The sequence below is a fragment of the Mastacembelus armatus genome, chromosome 5 (assembly GCF_900324485.2).
Source record: "Mastacembelus armatus chromosome 5, fMasArm1.2, whole genome shotgun sequence".
Taxonomy (NCBI): Eukaryota; Metazoa; Chordata; class Actinopteri; order Synbranchiformes; family Mastacembelidae; genus Mastacembelus; species Mastacembelus armatus.
This window is the reverse complement of record NC_046637.1, coordinates 5,757,137-5,777,125: the sequence shown is the minus strand read 5'-3', so window position 1 is coordinate 5,777,125 and position 19,989 is coordinate 5,757,137. Positions and strand designations below refer to the sequence as shown.

The 19,989-nt window shown below is 41.4% G+C and overlaps 1 protein-coding gene across 1 annotated transcript in view; it reads right to left on the bottom strand.

The window, feature by feature from the left end:
• Positions 1 to 18: 18 nt before the first annotated feature.
• The window catches only part of eif4g3a (eukaryotic translation initiation factor 4 gamma, 3a), a 43,039-nt gene continuing 23,068 nt past the window's right edge, over positions 19 to 19,989 (bottom strand). The window contains exons 10-35 of the mRNA XM_026306204.1: positions 19,452 to 19,544; positions 19,190 to 19,355; positions 17,704 to 18,474; positions 16,823 to 16,911; positions 15,827 to 16,115; positions 15,487 to 15,611; positions 14,154 to 14,273; positions 12,857 to 13,012; positions 12,423 to 12,620; positions 11,710 to 11,856; positions 11,322 to 11,558; positions 9,633 to 9,737; positions 8,818 to 8,956; positions 8,403 to 8,506; positions 6,521 to 6,611; positions 5,917 to 6,034; positions 5,588 to 5,811; positions 5,185 to 5,297; positions 4,761 to 4,933; positions 4,237 to 4,362; positions 3,910 to 3,991; positions 3,636 to 3,734; positions 3,289 to 3,435; positions 1,518 to 1,599; positions 1,238 to 1,384; positions 19 to 1,029 (exon numbers count right to left, since the gene is read on the bottom strand). Coding sequence (XP_026161989.1) covers positions 848 to 1,029; positions 1,238 to 1,384; positions 1,518 to 1,599; positions 3,289 to 3,435; positions 3,636 to 3,734; positions 3,910 to 3,991; positions 4,237 to 4,362; positions 4,761 to 4,933; positions 5,185 to 5,297; positions 5,588 to 5,811; positions 5,917 to 6,034; positions 6,521 to 6,611; positions 8,403 to 8,506; positions 8,818 to 8,956; positions 9,633 to 9,737; positions 11,322 to 11,558; positions 11,710 to 11,856; positions 12,423 to 12,620; positions 12,857 to 13,012; positions 14,154 to 14,273; positions 15,487 to 15,611; positions 15,827 to 16,115; positions 16,823 to 16,911; positions 17,704 to 18,474; positions 19,190 to 19,355; positions 19,452 to 19,544 — 4,323 coding nt within the window. The 3' untranslated portion in view covers positions 19 to 847. The remainder of the gene's footprint in view (positions 1,030 to 1,237; positions 1,385 to 1,517; positions 1,600 to 3,288; positions 3,436 to 3,635; positions 3,735 to 3,909; positions 3,992 to 4,236; positions 4,363 to 4,760; positions 4,934 to 5,184; positions 5,298 to 5,587; positions 5,812 to 5,916; positions 6,035 to 6,520; positions 6,612 to 8,402; positions 8,507 to 8,817; positions 8,957 to 9,632; positions 9,738 to 11,321; positions 11,559 to 11,709; positions 11,857 to 12,422; positions 12,621 to 12,856; positions 13,013 to 14,153; positions 14,274 to 15,486; positions 15,612 to 15,826; positions 16,116 to 16,822; positions 16,912 to 17,703; positions 18,475 to 19,189; positions 19,356 to 19,451; positions 19,545 to 19,989) is intronic.

Genomic DNA, 19,989 nt, shown 5'->3' with positions numbered 1-19,989 from the left:
TCAAATCGTAAGCATCAGTGTTTTTTAAATACCTTTTTTGTCTTTAATGTATTTACAAGCATTTAACCTGTTCTATAGGTCTGAAGTATTACAAGCATTTGATGTTCAGTGACCCTGGCCGTTTGTTTTTTTTTTTTTTTTTTAGAGTTGCATTTTCGCCCATTTCATGTGAACGTATCCATCGCCTGCGTTTGTTTGACAGTTCTGTGGACTGACTTGCATCGCTTTTAGAATGCATATCACTGCCTCTCATGAGGTCTATGTACATCTCAAGGAAGAGTGAGCCACAGCTGAAGAGCTAATCTTTGACCTCAGACATTCTACACAAGCAACATTAACAGCTCCTGTGCACCCTCTCCTTTGCATCTCTGCTTCATTCCAAAATAATTTTGTTTTACCCTGTTTTAAACCAAACAGTATGGAATCCAGGGAGGCTATTTATTTCACAATTATTATTTTGTTATTATAATTAATTATAATTGTTATTTCTGTTCTGCCGTTGTGAGCATCTGCAAATGTTAAATAACTTTCATATTTGCAGTCCTTAAAAAAATAATAAATTAAAGAGTCCAGAACCTATGTATCTTTTAAGTCTCTTCTTAAAAAGTAACAAAAGAAAAGTAAGTTAAAATTTAAAACAAAAATATTTTCTATGTATAATACAGGTATTTAGTGCTTCCGCCGTTGGAATCCAAACTCAAAATGGTGGCATGTTTCACAACCGTACCGCAGAAGAAAATTCCAGCCGTAAACGTATCGTCCTGCCCACACACTCATTTTGAATGTGTGGTTTGTTCTGCTGTAAGGATGCAGGTCCATCACGCCATGTCCCCGGGTGTCTCCCTCGTCAATTATCTTCCGACTCCTCCTCCGCCTCCCGCAGCCAAGTGAAGAAGGCTGTAACAGACTTGAGGGCCACACCTTTGCCCTGCTGCTCTGCAGGGTCTTTGCTCGTCTCCCACTTGTAGAAAGCGTCCTCGGAGATTACGTCCTCATCATACAGACAGTCAAAGAACATCCGGAGAAGGTCTGAAGACAGAGAGAGAGAGCAGGGACACATCAAGACTGCAATTTGGACTTGAACAGTTTGTTATGCCCGGTTTACTGAGCCTGAAAAATTGCTGACTTATCAAGACAATCACCCACTTCTGTGTCTTTATCATTACCCCGAACAGGAAAATGTAAAGAAAAAGAAATCTCTAGTTTCATGAGGTGTAAACCTCGACATAGAACTTACTTGGAGGCTGATCCAGGGCGACGATCAGCGCCTGAAGTGCATAAAGTGCTTGCAGCTGTCGCTCAGTGTCTGAGTTAAGGTACTTGAGTAATACAGGCAATCTCCTCTGGATGATGGCCGTGTCCACTCGACAGTTGGTGTTATCATCTGTGCAGTGAAGCAGGAGGGAGAGTGAGGGCATGCTGAGGCACTCGGCTCTGGGTTTGGCAGGGTGTAAATATTGCAATCAGCGGTGTGATCTTAGCGGAACAGAGTCTCCTCCAGGTGGTCGAGTGCTTACCTTTCACTGCTGCCTTACACACAGCTGTCATCAAAGCCCTCAGGAAGGGAGACGAGCTCATCTGAGATTCATCTAGGTTTGCCTTGGAAATGGAGCAGAAGACAAAACACACACTTTGACATGGCTCATCTTAGTAGCAGTGCTAGTGAAGAGCAGGCAACACTGAATAAGAATAAACCAGCACAACATATTACAAAGTCCTGGAAAACGCAGCATGTTTATGTCGGGGTTTATGAGTGAGAGTGAAACATTGAGGCACGATTGTGCTGAACTGTGGAGCTGCAAAAACAGACCCAATGCTCAGACAGCTGTGCATGCAATAGAACAGCTGTTCCCAAAAATTGTTGCACCGTGTACAACTTTTGAGATAAGGCTTTTATTTTCCTGTTATTCACCCTATCATTTAACAGTGGGTGGAAAAAAAGATAATCAATTCACTTTAGAACTGCAATTCGTAACTATGATTCTGAATTGATTCATAATGCTGAAAACTGATTTTTGTACTAATGTCAGAACTCAACTATGATGGCATGATACAGCAGAGAGCAGCTCAGAAACACACACTGCAGCACTTCACAGAACATCAGTCACTTCTGTGGGAGAAAAAAACCTACAGATCTGTGGTACAGCAGTGTTTTAATACCACTGGCTATGTCTGGTACTAATGCTGCAGCAGAGAGGCTGCAGAACCAGCAGCCAGTAACAGCCAAGCACTCTGCTTTTTCCTCAGGAATAGTCTTGAATCAAGAATTGATGGTGAACTGAACTGTGACACAAAGAATTAAATCTAATCAGGAGTTTGCCAAAGATTCTCAGCACTACTTACCCATCTACTTGTTCTGGTACTATCAGCCAATATGGCACATTGTTTGAGAGTCACCACCGGACATGTTTGATAGCCATTGCAGTTGTACAGTAATAAATCCAAAGTGCTTTATTATGTCAATCACACACAGTGATGGTAGTGAGCTGCCTGGCGTGGTGCTGGTCTGACCATCGTCAGTGATCCTGAGTTCAGTGTCTGGCTGAAGGACACTTTAACGCGTGGACAGGTGGAGCTAGACTACAACTGCCAGCCCTGCTTTACCAGGATGACCTGTCGGGTTTGTGTCTGGGTAGAGTCACTTCAGTCATTTGGTATAACAGCAGGTCAAACTCAAAAAGACCGCTGGACTGCAGGTTTATTACAAGAGAGCATGTCACTGTGCTCTGGACAACCCAGATACAGCCATGGTCCACTGACACTTTATGCACCGTGCACTGACAGCACATGCAAAGTTTTGTCTTTGTCTTTGAACTCTAAACACCACCTCCATTTTTCCCAGTGGAAACATAGCAGCAGCAAGAACAGAGGGCGTCTGGGACAATAAACAATGTTTACTGTAAGATGTAGAATGTGGGTCAGTGTGACTTAGTGAATACAGTAATAAGATACACACACACACACACTGTCAGACTAATAGAACATTTAAAATTAGACTTAATCACATTCTTCATCTGCTCAGGTTTACCAGCTAAGAATCAAACATACATTTGCAACTATATTACTGCTCATCTGAAAGGACCTCAGATAATTGCATCAAACCACTGCTTATTTAAGTAAGCCGTTACTTTGTCACATTATGACTTTAATATTTCTGCTGACATGTAGCATATGAATGTGAGCTGCGCCAAAGATCTATAGATGATAATAGCGACCCTCTGAAGGAGCACACTATGTGAGAAGGTTTGTCTTTGAGAAATGTGTGCCAGTGTTTGTCACTCATCTTACCTCTACCCAGTCAAAGATCTGCTCGTCACTGGCCATGTCCTCCAGGAGGAGTTTCTCCAGCTGTCGGCTCATCTCCTCAGGAGACAAGATCCTTTTAGACAGAGCTGCCTCTGGGCTGGAGCCGTCCAACTGAACAAACTGGAGTTTCTGTGTCAAAACAAGAAGACATTGATAAGGTGAGGAAGTGTCAAATGAGGGATGAAATGAAAAAAAAAAGAAATGAACAATGAAAGGAGGTTAGGAAGTGCTGATTTTCAGCACATTAGGTAAAAAACAAGCATTGACACAGTTCAGTGAGATTTACTTCAGTGTTGATCCTGTATTGAATGGACGGATTCATCACCAACCTGTTGTGAGATGAAAGCCTGGACATCTTCTCCCTCTGGTAGAAAGTCAGACCAGTTGAGGCCAGATTCCCTCCACAAGGAACCTACAGTCCTATGGCTCTGTGAACACCAGACCAGACAACATGACACCTCTCTTCTTACTTTTGTCAAATTTAGACGTTTAGACTTTTATTAGTATACAATATAAATGAAAGAACTGATCATCCATTAATTTTTTCTGTCACTACACAAAAGTAACAAATGTATTTGAAGAAGACAAGAACACAATGCTTACCATTTGTTTGCATAGTATGTGCAATATTTCAGAAATTAAGATCCCAGCTCTTCCCACAGGAAGCAAAGGTTTGCTTAATTCACTATAATCAAAAAACAAAGAACAATTAAATGACATTGTTTGTTTTTTTTTTTAAAGCATAAAAGTGAGGCACAGTAAGGAGAATACAAATTACTCTAAATACTTCAGATCTGGTTATAATTCCTGTAAATGTGTTCTGAGATTAATTAGCCACGAAAATGTGCATAGTATTCTGCAACGAACATGGGAAATAAACGGCAAACAAAGTGACAGTGAATGTAGATGGTACAGGTGTGTCCTCTGTACCTATAGAGCTCTCTCATAGAGAAGCCCCCTTCCTTCAGCACGGGGCTGAGCAGCTCAGCCAGGTACAGCCAAATATGGGGAATATCGATGGCCATGTCATCTGCTTGCTCCAACGTGTCTGCAAACCTGAGAAAACACAAAGACACAAAGAGAGCTGCTCAAAAACACAGGCAGGCATCTAATTTTTGAACAAAGTATTGTTTTTATACTGACAGTTTTTAATTCCCAGGAAACAAAGAAGGCCAAAATTGAACTAGGTTTTCTTTTAAAACCTGCACTGCCAAAGGGACCAACTCTGATTCTTTTCAACAATAAGATTTAAAAATAAAATCTAATGAAAAAGCCTTCATGGTCAAATTACAGTATTAATGTATTCTTTTTGGAAAATCACCACGCAGAAAAGTGGATTCCCAGTGTCACCTAAAATTTTCAAATGTCACTGTCAAAGCTGACAAATTCTTGTGAACAGAAACTCCTTGATTGTTTGTAATGCAGGTACCAGCAGAGAAAACAGCTTAACTGACCCTTTGTAGAACTGGTGTTTGGGTAAAACTGCCTGCTGCACCAGCTGGAAGAAGAGCTGGCCCATGTGGTCCCGTGTTATTTGACTGCGTTCCAGGGTCGACTCCACCCCAACACGCACGAAGATGTGGAGCTGAGAGCCCTGATCGAGCTCATCCACACACTGGACAGCCTCCTGCAGAAATCAAAGAAACATTATCATGACTGAGTGACCTTGAAACGACAAAGACGTGTTGAAGTCAGTTACAGCTGCAGGCCCAGTGAAAAGTGGGAAGATAAAAGCTATGATTTTGATCTAAGAAATCCCTTATTGAAAGAAAATACATGACTCAAACAATATAAAAACCAAGCCAGCACTTGCAGCTACAATCACTAAACAAAAAGCCTTGTATCTACTGCTGATTTAGTTGATTAGTATCTTAGTACCTTATAATCGTTTATGTGCAGGAACTCATCGATGATGGCCTTGGCCTTCCTCTCCAACTCCTCCTCAGACAAGGCAGGTCTGTCCGGGATCTGGACTAAGGGCTCAGGTTTCACTGTCCAAAAAAAAAATTTTTTTTTAAAAATCCACACACACACACACACAGCCACATTCAGATGTCTGCATGCTCACAGAAATACCAAACTAACCATGATGATTAATTACGATCAAATAAGAAAGTAACATTAGAAACCATAAATTAGATGAAATGTGAATTGTCTTCCTCTCTTTTTAAAATATCTGATACCAAAAACAAAGCTTGATAAAACGATAGACACCAAATATCAGTGTGGTTCCAGTAAGGACTGTGTATGTTTCTGTATTATTTCCATGTGTGTGGCTCACCAGGCTCCCTGATTCTGCTGCGCTCCGACTCTGTTTTGTCATCTGTGACACTCGATCTCCGGGCCTCAGCTCCCTCTCGCTCCCGATCTCTTCTCGGCTCCTCAGGAGATTGACTCTCCAGAAGCTCCTTTGAGCTGCTTCCCCTGATGAATGGTCCAGGCCGAGATGATGGAGGAGCAGAGATTAGTGGCTTCTCACTGCGCTCTCTGCCTGTACTGCTACGACTGCTCCAAGGGGGAAAAGATAACTTAATCTGAGAACTGAACTATCAGAAGCACAAAGGGAGAAAGACAGCAATCTAACAGGAGCTCTAAAACACAATGTAGTACCTTCCAAGAGTTCTCCTGGATTCAAAATCCTGACTCTGTGGAGGTGTGGTAGAGGGCTGGGGTGAAGGAGTGGACTGCAGTGCAGAATAACGGTTGAGGCCAGCTGTCCGTGATAGTTCTGTTGGGGAGAGAAAATGTTCTAAGAAAAGAAATGACAAAAATGACCCACAAATGCAGGGAAATGATCATGGATCATTAAAATCAAGGTCCAGTCATTCAGTGGTCCAAGGGCTGATTCGCCTGAGTCACTAAAAAGTCACAAAATGAAGGTCTTGGTATGCTTAGCAGACAATTGAGCCAGTTTCTTCATATCCTGCCCCTTCCTTAGGTGGGTTTGTTTCCAGGCACATCTTAGTGTGGCTCTTTGGACCAACCACAAGCCTTTTGTCTTCAGATATATTCAAGACAACATTTTATGAACTAGATTATTTTTGCTGCATACTGTCCTCTGAACTGTGTTGTCAACATGTTGTTTAGACCGGTCACAGACGATGTATTGTTTAGTATTGTCATTTCTTGCCATCCTATTATTTTAATGATGTTCACGTGTTAAATTACAAGTCATTGATGAAAAATACCCCAACTCAGTTCACTGTCACCTCACCTGAGTCACTGGCCTTGGCTCCTCCACTGCTGCCCTTCACCCAAGTGACTTGAGCCCGTGGGCCTAACTGGATCTTCTCATCCATTTGAGGCTGCAAAGAGAGAATCATTTAAGAACGATTTCTGCTTAACAATAATCTGACAGCACCAGGAAAAGGTAAATTATTGGAGGTAATATACATTTGATTATTGGTAATAATAATCAGCTGCATGTTAAACAATAAAACACAGGGCCCATTTGGTCATTGTCATCCAGAAACCAGTTTATTGATTGACCGGAATGAGTGACACTGGTAGCTGAGCTGTTAGCCACAGTGTGGGATAGAGCCTGTAGTCCAGACCTACCCTATTTCGTTTGTTTCAGGTGGTCTAAGTTCTGGAATTTACTTTGCCAAGATTAGCTTAATTTTGTTTTCTTACTATTGGAACCTAGTTTTGTTTTTGTAGGATTTTGTAGCATTAGGGTTACATTTTATACATAAGTAACCCTAAGGTGCTGACACCTCTCTGGACGTCCCGATGCTCTGCGTGGTGTTTTGATGTTATAATACATGGGGGTGTGGTGCAGAGAGCGAAAGCACCAGACACATTGGTTGGTTCAGGAATTGACCGGTTGCAGATGAAACAAGGCGGACTTTTTATTCCGTCTCCAGGTGGTTCACACACACACACACACATACACACACACACACACACACACACACACACACACACACACACACTCTCGATGCCTACAACCGCCGCTGTGCATTACCTTCCAAAAGAGCAACAAAAACTGTTCTGAGACCAAAATATTTATAAGAGCATAAACTGCACAGCTAAATGACTAACAGAACAAATCACAACTCGGTATAAAACAGTACCTGGTGTAGCCTAAAGCCTAAGAAATTTATCAAACATCATTCAAACACTTCACTGAACACTCAAACTCTTTCACATTTTAACGGGTTTTTTTTAGCACACAATTCGCAATGTGTAGTAATGTGTAGCACCACGAGAGCTCTTACCTTCCAAAAGAGCAACAAAAACTGTTCTGAGACCAAAATGGCGCTCAGAACGAGAGTCAGTCCGGAGCTACGGCATCCCAGGATGGACAATACGTCTAACTGACCCAAAACAAAGGCGTGGTAGCACCCTCTACTGGCGGTAACTTTCTACTGCCCTACACATATATAAAGTTTTTATACAAAACATGTTAAAAGTCTAGTTCTGTTCAACTAATACTGGCATGAGTGCATCCAGCAGGGGGAGCTCTGAGTAAAAAAAAAAAGAAGCTTGCAATCTTTTACACTGCAGTGCCTCATGGATACAGCAGGGAGACTATGTGCTACTAAACCTGTAATGCCACAATAATGTAAATGAGATCAGAGAAGGGGCAGTTTGTGTAACCAGCCCAGTGACAGGAATCATCCTGTTGCTGTGTAAGCAGTTTTCTGTGGTGAGTGAGTTTCCCCAGTGAGTGAGCTTGTGACAAACATGTAAAAACACATAATGAACAGAAGACAAACTTGTCACAACATGAAGACCAACCTCGCCAATTTATCTAAATTACATTGTTCTACCCAGGCCAAGTGTCAAAACAGCCTGCACATTCAACCCTGACTCAGGCAGAGAAAATCCTCTGTAGTGCAACTTCTCAAATGATGATGAACACTGAATTCAACTTGTGCTGATTTTATGTGTTAATTCAAAAAATAATATGACTATTTAGCTGGTTTATGAATATTTAATTAATTTATTTAGTTTGACCTGCACTGGTATACTCAGCTCAACTCCACTGTACAGTGTATATTCAGCACATAGTACGGTTTTGGTTCTATAGATCTGAGTGATGCATATTGGTTGTCTGAAGAAAAAAAAAAAAGCAAGCCAGCATGACACACCTTAGAGATTTTTGGGATCTTGGCGGGGTCAATGGTCCTGCTGTTCTTTGTCATGGGCACAGTGTTCCAGGTCTCATCTCTCTGCGCACGCTGATCTCTCTGATCTACAGAGACGCAGACACATGCAAAGTTTAAACAGTACAATGGAAATTCAGTGGAGTCATACAACTGTGAAAATGTCCAAACAGTGTGACATGTTGACAGTTTATGTAGCACAGTGCTATACATGGAGAAATAATATAAATCAGCTAACAGATGGGAGGGGTAGGGGGCTTCCTGTCTGCTGCTGGGCACAATAGTGCCTTCACAGTCTATAGAGACAGGAAGTCTGCCGTATGCTTGCAGCTTCCTGAGTCACTGTAGCTGTGCCGATGTGACTCTAAGCTTTAAAGAGGATTTCGACTGCAGGCCTGACCTGGCCGTCTCTTGCTGTCCTTGGAGAGCAGTTGCTGGTGCACTTTTCTCTGCTCTTCCTGCTCTTCAATCTTTGCCTCCTTGTGAATCTGCTCAATGGTTTTCGGGCCCTGGTCTGCTCTCCTGGACACCCAGTTGTGCTGGAAGAAAAATGAGAACCACAATGACTGGAAACCCAAATCTATCAAGGGTGTCAGATTCCACCTGATTTCTTTGCTCTTTATCTAAACTAAATCAAATGATAACACACTCAATTTAAGTGAGTGAGTTGTCAATTTCAAATTGCCTCACTTATTGATATTTGTGCCATTCCTCAATGCTGAACATGCTGGCTGTTTTTAAAAAAAAAAAAACGTGGATCTCTTTTTTTCTCCCACTGTGTTCATTCAGTACTTTAAAAACAACATGACAATTTATAGAGTATACTAATGTTCAATGTAGCATGAGGGCATGTGTTTACCAATATTTAACTGTAATAGCATGAAAAGGTTATGCCTTCTCATCACCTTATATATATAAGCAGTATATCATTAAACATATACACAGAGTACTGTATGTGCTCCAGGTTTAGATTTGCCCTTGTGCACACAGTGGTTTCTCCAATCACCCTTTCCACATAGGTGCTAAAATTCAAGTGGACACCCTTTTAATAGAACAGGACCTGAATACCTAGTATCACGTTTCAGGAGGTCAAGAGATCAATGAAATAAACCTCTGTGGGAAAATACATTGTGAACCAGAGTTAGCCTGAACAATGTGGAGTTTGGCTTTTCTACAGCTGCGCAGACAAAACAAATATTACACCCAGGCACTTACCAATCTTAGGTCTATAACGTCCTGTAACATAAACCGTATCCGAGATGACGTCTTCCTCTCCTTGACGATTTTTTCCATCTGATTGAAATACTGATCCATCCGAGGCTGGTAAGCGAGAGAGAGAGGGAGGAGGTTAATTTGAGACAAGGTTATATTCTCGTATATCTCTATTCAATCCACCAGACACCAGGTTTCAGGAGTTCCACATTATTTGATTCAATCAACCGACTCTTCAGTTTAGAGGAGGAACGGTCCGAGATAAAATTGGGAACATTTTGTGATGAAGCAGAACAAAAACTGTGATAACACAAAAAGAACTGACACAGTTCACTTAAATGGCCTGATATTAAAATGGCCATGTTCAGGAAATTACCACATGAAACAGAATGAAGCTCATCTGAAGGACAGGACAGATGATCTATGATCACATTCTGTCAGATCTACAGTACAACAGCCGCACTTTTTTGATAGTATAAATATCCTTCAGTAGAAAGAGAAAAAGGAGAATTAAGTCAGTAAGTTGCGTGCATTGCAGTTTCCCTGCAGGGTGACTGGTAGATGATGTAATCAAACACAGCAGAGAGAGAGAGAGAGGGAGAAAGCAGAAAGGCCCTCCGGTCAGTTTCGTGTCTCCTAGCATCGTTGGACTCTAGCTGTGTCCAGCTGGGAGTCACTCATTTCTAAAGGAATGCCAGTCAGACAGAACAAAGCACAGAGTAGGGGACACTGTGGGGATATCCCTGTTTCCTCATAACCTACATAAAAAGTTTCTGCTCTACCTCTAGAACTGAATGTAGCCCAGCTGGCGTGGGATCAAATCCCACAAGACCCTTCTCTTTTATCACTTAGAAAACTGTGCTGCTGCAGACCAGTCCATAATAGTTTATCTTGGTGGGATGACATTCAGAAGAATACTGACATACTGCACTTTTGTCAAAGGGCTGTTGACAAAGTTATGGCCTTATCCCTAAGAACATGTGAACATCTACACTTTAACATCTCAGTGTGATAAAAACTTGCTTTGACAAAACATCGTGCTTGTCCAGGGTCTCAGCCCAGTTCCAGTGAGTCTGTAAATGTGATATGAACAGCCCTGTGAAGACCAGCAGCATCCTTGCCAAGTATTACTTTGAATTATTAATGATTATTATAAATATTTCATTTTCAAATGGAAAACAAATCTGCTAAATCACCAACCACACCTTATTTCTCATCAATGGCCTGTGAAAACATGCTGTGCCTTTTTTGTCTGGAGCACATGTATTAAAAAAACATGCAAAATTATTTACATACATGGGATGCTGCACATGCAGACATCTTGTTTAGGAGGCTGTCTTAGCCACTAAGCTATTTGTGAATGAAAACCAGTGTTGCCCATTCTGGTCACATTATTCTTTAACTGTGCAACGCTTTCCACAATAACACTCCTTTCTGCAAAATTAAAAGAATAGTTTTCTTGCTATGACATAGATGAGGTATGTATAGTAAAAATGAAGCTTAAAGGGTTAGGGATCAATTAGCTTGTTTTAGCATTAAGACTAGAAAATGGCTCACCTTCTGCAAGAAAGTAAACAAGCATACACAATAGTAAAATCCTGAATTATTTCTTTAAGCAGAACCATAGAGAAGAAATCTGGGTAGTCACCTACTCCTGCTAATTTAATATATCAACTGTCTTCTTCAGCTCACCTTGGCCTTCTCAAAGTCGAGGTCCTTGCCAATGGTGGTGAGCAGTCTGCACAGACACTCCAAAGACTCCTCGTCATGGTTCTTCAGCAGCTTGACCACACAGTCATGCATGATGGCCTCTGTTAACATCTTGAGCTTAAAGAGCTCACCGATAAACTTGATGTTGCCGATGGACCGCCGCCGGGCGTTGTCCTTGGCTTCCTCCAGCTCTTCCTGAAGACGCTCACGCTCTGTGGCCTGATGGGACCAAGGGAAAGATATATAGACAAATACTAATCCTGGACATTACTCACAAAACCTCCGTCACAGTTGTGACAGACCTAGGAGTTTAATTCTCTTCCATACTAAAAATGTTTAGGTACCATGTCAAATTTGGTGTCACACATACCGTTGCAGCAGAGTCCAGCTCTTTCTGCTTCCTCTCAAACACCACATCATCGACCTTGTCTTTCTCAAACTCCTTCTGGCAGCGGTTTAGCAACAGCTTACGAAAGTTCACTGTGCTGTTGGGTTTGTCTGTCATGGGCACTTTGAGCTGTACATTCAACAAAAGACACAGCAGACAGAAGTTTAAAAACAATGTTTAGTTTTCTGCAGATTACACTGCAAGGATTTTCTGTGCACAACACTATGAAGAAATTTTTTTTTTTTTTTTTTAACAGTAACTAATTGAGAATATACATATGTAATAAAGTGTGACCTCCTTGAAAGGAGTATTTTGGATTCATATTCAGGTTTTACAAGTCTGATTCCAAACACAATGACAACTGCTTTTGCTTACTCTTTTACTGCTGAAGTTAGTAGTAGTAGTAAAAATGAAAATGTCCACAATATATAACACTGTGCTGAACAGGATTTTATCACGTCAGAATTCAAAACAACTACAGGATAAGTGATACAGATAATGGCTGGATGAACTATTGTATAAAAAATCCCAAATCATCTTTTTTTGCATGGTAAATTGTCCATATTTCAGGTAGGAGCAACAATCAGACTTCAACATGACTGTCCAGATTAATTGATTGATTTATACCCTTAACTTTACAAACACAGGTCCTACTTCATTGTCACCCTTTATCCATCCTGATCTATTCTGCTTACCGTAGCGAGGCAGCGGCACATGTGTCCATAAGCCACAGAGAAGCTGGGCTCGTCAATGGCCTTCTCAAAGACCAGGTCAATGACACCTTTGAGCCTCTCCTCTGTGTCAATGGTCAGGTCTGTCACCTGCTTCATCAGTTGGTTGAACTTCTGAGGTGTCAGCTTGTTCAGGATGCTGCGGACCTTCCTGAAGAGCTCCTGAGGAAAGGGTCACATAGGCAGTGAATCACAGGTTGTCTATCAAAAACTAGTTCTGTTTGGACAAGGTTAGTGTTCCAAAATAAAAATAAAACATTATTTATATTTTCAATATAAATAAAAAAAATAAAACCAAGCAATGTAGTCATTGCTCTTATTTTGAAATTTTCAACCAAAACCAATGTTTTTTTGGTGTGTCTATCCACTTCTCTATATCTCTGTCTGTATGTGTGTACCTGTGTCTTTTGCATCTCTGGGTCCTCTGAAAGGTCCTCCCTCTTCATTCCAGGTTTCCAGGCATTCTCTGACTTTTTCAGCTGAATGTCATCATTCACTGACACGTTCATGATGATCTTCCTGGGTGGAGGTCGCCGTGTCCCAATGTTCATAAGCTTCATATGTAATGAAGAAAACAGCATGTCAAAAGATGTGCTCAATGCTACTGGGTGTAAATGAAAAGACAAAGCAGATCAGGTCACTTTTAAAAGCAATTATGCAGTAAGAGTGATATCTTGGCAACATCAGGTACGTCTGCTGCATGATGTTGAATAAAAGCATATATTTAATCTTTTATTCTAGTCTTTGACTGACTCATTGCTCACTGTAAAGTTGGACAGATCTTGTAAACATTCCCTCTTTTCTCTGCTAAATGTCACACACATCAACCTCAGGATCTCAGTGTTAAACTGAGTTAGTGTAAAAAGATTTTAGAGGCTCAACTTTTGACTGCTGACTGACACACATTTCCTTCCTGCATCGCTGCTTCTCTCCATTTTTTCTCTAATATGCACACTTGTCTCTCTGTTATAGTCTCACCAATGTAGAATTTATGGTTTGTGCCTTATGATTGTTACAGCTGAACAGCATTGTTTGTATTGCTGATACTTTTATGTATAAAAGCACAGTCATAGTATACTGAAAAGTTTTATTTGTTGTTTTTGAAGATATATAAGCTGAGGTCATTCTCTGTCAACAAAATATTGCAATTGCCTTCATTACATTGCATTGGTGTTTTAAAATTGGATATAACAAAATTTTAAAGGCTAACCATTTTACCTGATTTTTAGTTTCATTATTCTAATGAAGAATTCAAATTCCAAAATGTGTTAATCATCCATGAGACTGATTATTATGACTGAGCTGAATGCCCTGAAGGCACATAGAACTTAGAGAAACTTCACTGATCTAATAGGTTGTCTAGAAGTCCCCCATCACTCTGATATGTTCCAACACATTTCAGCTGAAATCAAGTTTCTCTAATGGCATCAGATGACTGATCTTTAATAGAATTAGAAATCATTAAGGAAAAGAGTAAAAGTTGGATTGTACTAACATGTTGGTCACCTACTACTATTACTACAACTGTAGTTGTAGTAATAGTAGTACAGTATCTAGTTGTATAGTTGTATAGTATCTACAACTATTTTGCTAGACAGCTGAGGGTAGGGAAAACTGTCTGTGTAATTTTATGAATGATTGTGGCAGGTTTGGAGCGACTGAGAGAGTGTGTGTGTGTGTGTGTGTGTGACTCACTGCAGCGCCTCGTCCTCCGGTCATCTGCCTGCCAAAATCTGCAAAGGCAGGTGTGAAATCAGGTCCTCTGGAAATCACCCTGGTATCCACCATTCGAGACGGGAGCTTGTTTTGGTTCATCTGTATGATACATAAAATGCACAACAATGTACATCATCAGACACAAACACGCACTCGAAAGGAGCTGAACAGCAGGGGGCGCAGTGATCTCCTGCTCAGCAACAGGGCAAAAGGGGTCAGTCTTGCTGAGAGTGAGTGTGTGAAAATTTCTAACACAGCAGTGCCTTAAAAGTGACCCACTGTAAATGACAAATATACCACCTTACCAGCTTTTGGTTTTATGTGATTTTAGTGTACCAGGAATAAATAATACATGTCAGGTTCAGTCAGAACCAGATGTGAAGCAGAGGAAGGGGAGAGCAAGATAGTTGTGGGGGAGGAAAATGAACAAATCCAGCTCTTTGTCTTTCAGCTGTCCTTGACTTCCTCTCAACTCTTTTCCAGTGAGATTTCACTTTCCCCTCTGTGAATATGAAACTTCAGGACTGTACCAATCAGCCGATTGCCGGTCTGGTTGTTCTTTTTGGGGATGTGGGGGAGGGGCAAGTACGCTTAACAGTGCCAAATGTGACATAATAGCTATGTGATTTTAATCAAAACAGCATTTCAGTGGGGCATATGCTCCACCCATACATATGTGTGGAAGAATGAACCAAACTCTCTGTGGTGTATTTTTGAACCAGTGCACACAATCTAAGAAAGTGAAGCAAACACAGCCTGTTCCTATAAGACACTCATGAAAAACCCTGTTTCACAGAAGCTTATTTCAAAAGTAGGACTGCAGCTGATAATTTTTTTTTTTACTGAGTAATGTTACTGGTATTTATGATTTTAAGAGCACAATTACTTCATTAAAACCTCATAAAAACAATAACAAACAGAATAAAAAAATAATAAAAAGGAATTTACAATAATATAAAACACCTGAGAGGCTGTAATCAGATATTGGCTTTTTTTTTTCTTAATAACCAGCACATAAGAAACTTATCAATATGGCTCAACTAATCTACTAAAAGATAAGTAGTTCTACTGACTCAAATATGAGGAGTTGCTCTTTTCTTTAGCTCTTCTATGATAGCAGATAGAGTATATCATTTGGTTTTTGAACAGATGGTCAGATAAAAATACTCCTGACGTAGTTGCTTATCTCCTAAGAAAGCTGACTGTATAGATGAGGTCTCTAACCATCAACTTATCAATATTTGGCTTTTAGAGGCTTTATCCCAGTAAAACCCTTTTGTCTAAAAGGCTTGCAGGACTATCTGCGACTTACTTTGTCAAGCACCACATCACTGATTGGTGGGAGCCCCTCAGGCTTCTGTATGCAGGCAGGCATGAACTGGAAGCCCAACAGGAAGTCCCTATCATACTGACGTTTGCCACCTGGCTCAGCCAAGTCTAGGCCAGGGATTATAAGGGAAAAAGAGAGGGAAAAAAAGAGTAAATTCATATAAAATAAGATTAACTGACGTGAAGCCAGCCACTTCAAACACTGGCAGCTGTAAAAGGCAGAAACAGGTACACTCAAAATGTGGATATCAAGACAAAGAAACCTCTGTGGGCATACATTCGTTTTGCCTACTGTTCTGGTCCAAGAACAAAGTATGTCGTACCTTCTATGTCCTGTGAAGCCCCTGTTGAGTTGTCCTTGTCTCCAGGAGTCGCTCCACTGTCGCTGCTCTCCGTCTCTGAGGTGTGCCCTGCCCCATTCCGCAAAGGCTCCAACTCTGCCTCACCGTTCTCCTCAGGGGTAGTAGGTTTTTGGTCAGCCTCAGGGCTGCTGGCAGGAACTGGTTCGATGGAGGAGGTGAAGACTGATGGTAGGGACACAGGGCTACTGCTCAGAGGGGCAGACTGCAGGGCCTGCTCTCCCACCGGCTGATCTACTGGCCTTAGCTCGTCCTGTGAGGAGGTAAGACTCAGTTTGCATCATGCACTGTTTTATTATCATTTAGCAGGATAATAAAGTCCTATCAGCTATACAGCTGTTGTGTAGCTCTTTAAACACCATATAGGCTCATAGTCTTTGTTTCAATGCAGCAAAGACAAAGCCATTTAATAATCTGTAACACCAGGATTTGGGTGGTGTGAAAATTCTTCCACAGCTACAAACCCAGAACAAAACAATAAAGGAGAGGAAACAAGAGTTGGACAGAGCTGACTTTACATACTGAGGGCAGGGTGAACCATGAAGATGATGGATAACTCTTTGCTGTGGTTCTCGTACGGCAACTAAACCACTACGTCATTTATGTCCACTTCCCCCACCACACATGTGGAAACTATTGCCCATAATGTTTGTTTCCTCTTCTCTCTCCCTCTTAGTCTCTCTATCCCACTACCTTGATACTCTGTAGTGATATGAAAAAGTTTTGTTACAAAATTAAATACCGGCAATCTGAAAAATTGGACAAAATCTCAATCTCAAAGATTTTAGAAGAAATTTTCATATCTGTTTGTTAAAGGACTGTAGGCTACTTCTATCGTGACATTTTGGAGGTGAAGTGATCAATGCAGAGTATAAAAATATCACATTTATAGGTTCAGTGTGTGGTTTTCTTTCCCTCTCCTTGTCCTGCATTATGATAAGTATGGGCCTCTTTTCTTACCTCGTCCTCCTTTTGAGGTACATCTCCAGCAGAGATCCCTTCATTTGGTTTGATCCAGGTCTTTGGTATAGCAGAAGCTGTCTGATTTACTGCAGGGAAGCACAAATATTCAGAAACACGCTTCTAGCCACAGCTGGTCAGCAAACAGCCACACCACAGCGGTTATAGAAGTGACACTTGAAATCAATGAGGACAATAATCAATTTTGTTTTGATAAGTAAAGCTATTAAATCTAGATCTAACAAATAATAGTTGCAGGTAGTTATTTTCCTATTTGATCTTGCAACAATTTATGCAAGGCAAATACATGATTAAAATAGTAAACAATTAGTTTTTTAAACTACAGTAGGTGACATTTGTCTTGATGAGAGATCACAACTTCAGCTGATTTTGAAGTGTGCTGATTCCACCACTACATGGAGATGAAGAACTAGCTTAATAAAGTTTAAATATTCTTTAGATCACTACTGATGCATCCTCTTACTTACAGTAATGGGTGCAGTTCTACAGACAGAAACATACAGACTGATAAATTCAGTTCTGCCTCTTTGTTAGGTGTTGTTTTTCTGTAGGACACTGAGCTAACACACTTCTTGATATTGTCCCAGTTACATTCAGTCACTAACTTTGTGGAGCACTTTACAACACAAATTTTACGCAAAGTACCCTACTAGTTAACCATTATTTCATTATAATAACATAACCTATGTTTCTGGCAAGAGCAAACACAAAAATAATTTTAAAATGTTTCTCATAATTTCTGTACACATGGAGTTCATTCTGTCTTTAGAACTTCAGAAGTGACAGGATAATTTATGTAATGATGAAACTCAGTTACAGAAACAAATTTTACAGCTACTGAAATACAACACTTTGACTACCTGTAGTGGGACTCTTTCTGATGAGTGCTTGTTGCTGGGACTCTGTTTTGCTGTCAATAACACCATCATGTGCTTCTGTTCCTACTCTGGAGACGAGGTCTTTAGTGTCTAAGGATTTGCTTAGCTCATCGGCCTCTGTTGTGGCCTGCACTAGAGGCGGAAGGCCAGGGGGGAGCATAACTGGCGTAGCTGGGGCTGGGCTTGAGGTCAGGGTGACTGGCACCACAGCCACAGGTGCCATAGGGGTGAGCGCAGCAGCAATGGGTACCTCTGGTCTCATGTCAGAGGGCAAAGGTTCAGAGGAGGCCTCTCTGTATGAAAGAGGCTGGGTCTGGAGTGCAGCAGAGGGCATAAGAGAAGGCTCAGGAGCTGCAGTGTCTAACTCAGTCCCAGAGTCTGCAAGGCCATTCAAAGTCTTGGGAGCCTGGGCGGGGGATGCAGTCATAGTTCGTGGGGCATCTGAAAGAGGCTCGTCTGTGTTGGGTAGCTGAGGTGGCGCTAAAGAAGGTTTCTGCTCCCCAACCGAGGAAGAGGGAGAAGACGCTGAAGCAGTGGACTCCCTGGAGGAGGGGCGTTCACTAGTGTTGGCCACTGTAAGTGAGACAGTGACAGGAGCAGTCAGAGAGGCCGGGAAGGGAGGCTCTGGTTCAGCAGTAGAAGAGGGCTCAGTCACAGGAGTGCTGGCCTCCAGTCTCTCCACAGGGGCTTCAGGCTGCACGAGCCCAGGTGAGGAAGACTTCTGGACAACTGGCTCCAGTTTTGGCGTATCATCTGTAAGGAGGACCAGCACAGAAAACACATGGCTATCATACACTGTACATTTCATTAAATCGAAAATGTAAAAATATACCTGAATGGAAAAACGTCTTGATGTTTCTCAGCATATAATAAAGCTATTAAAGCTTTTGCTGGTGATTAAGACTACACAATTATTTAAAATTAAATCTGTGAAAAAAGTCAAACTATTAAGTTCACATATTGCAATTATCTTGAATTGAAACTGTGAGAATAAACTTCTCACAATTTCAATTCTCAAATTGCAGTCTGAAGCATACACATAAAGTGGGACAAAAGGGAGAAAATAGTTTCCAAAACCTATTCTAAGAAATGATGGTAAAATATTCCTCCTAAGAACAGGAAACAGAAGACGCCCTGATGACACTACATTATGATATTCAAGCAAAATGAAAGTGAAAGCATTTTGTGTGTTCTGGGAAAAAGAAACACAATACATAAAATGTATTTGGAAATCAGTGTTTGAGTGCAGAATGGCTTGATAGAGTGTTTCTGCAGATGCTTCTCTATGATGGGGTATAATAAAACCAAAGATGCCATTACCTAAAATAAGAGGGGAAGCCACAGTATTGGCAAATGTTGTTGAAAAGTTAAAAAAAACTGAAAACTTGTTTGATTGTTACAGTGTACAGACTCCTTGATAGGAGCTGTACATGTATTTTCAAAGAATGAAAAGGGTTTTGGGGCAGACCTTGCCCTGGTTTGGTGTCTGAAGCCCCTGCTGTCAATGGCTGCTGTGGCTGAGGAGGCTCCAATGTGTAGCCTCCAGGATGGGCCTGCTGTGGCTGAGGAGGCTGAGGAGGCTGAGGAGGCTGAGGAGGCTGAGGCTGCTGAGGAGGCTGAGGAGGCTGAGGAGGCTGAGGAGGCTGAGGAGGCTGAGGAGGCTGAGGAGGCTGAGGAGGCTGAGGCTGCTGCGGCTGCGGCTGCGGCTGCGGCTGCGGCTGCGGCTGCGCCTGTTGCTGCTGCTCTGGAGTCTGGCTGCTGTTCAGCTGCTGCTGTGGTTTGAGGTAGAAAATGTGAGGATAATGAGGGTGCGGCCATAAAAACTAGCAACACAGAAAACCAGAAAGACAGGCACAGAGATGTAGGCAAACATGCATACAAACATAAACAAACAAGCCCAAATGCAGGATTAAGCAGAAATAAGGAGCCCAATGGGGCATGGTGAGATTAAGAGAATGGCAATGGACAACAGGAGGAACATGATGGAAAATGATTATCAATGCAGGAGAAATGGCAGGAGGAGGGGAATGACTCAGAGCAATGCAGAGTAAAGGACAGAGAATGAGGCATATACAAAAGAAATGAAATCAAAAGGGGTACAAAAAGACAGAAAAAGAGAGGAAAGACACTGTTAACATCCACAAAAGGACAAAGGGAGGAAGAAGTCACAACAGCCCTCTTCAGAATCCAGAATTTTCCTTATGTTATTTAATTTTTTCCCCCAAATTGTGTCAATGGCATTATAAGGTGGTTTGAGCTTCAATTGCA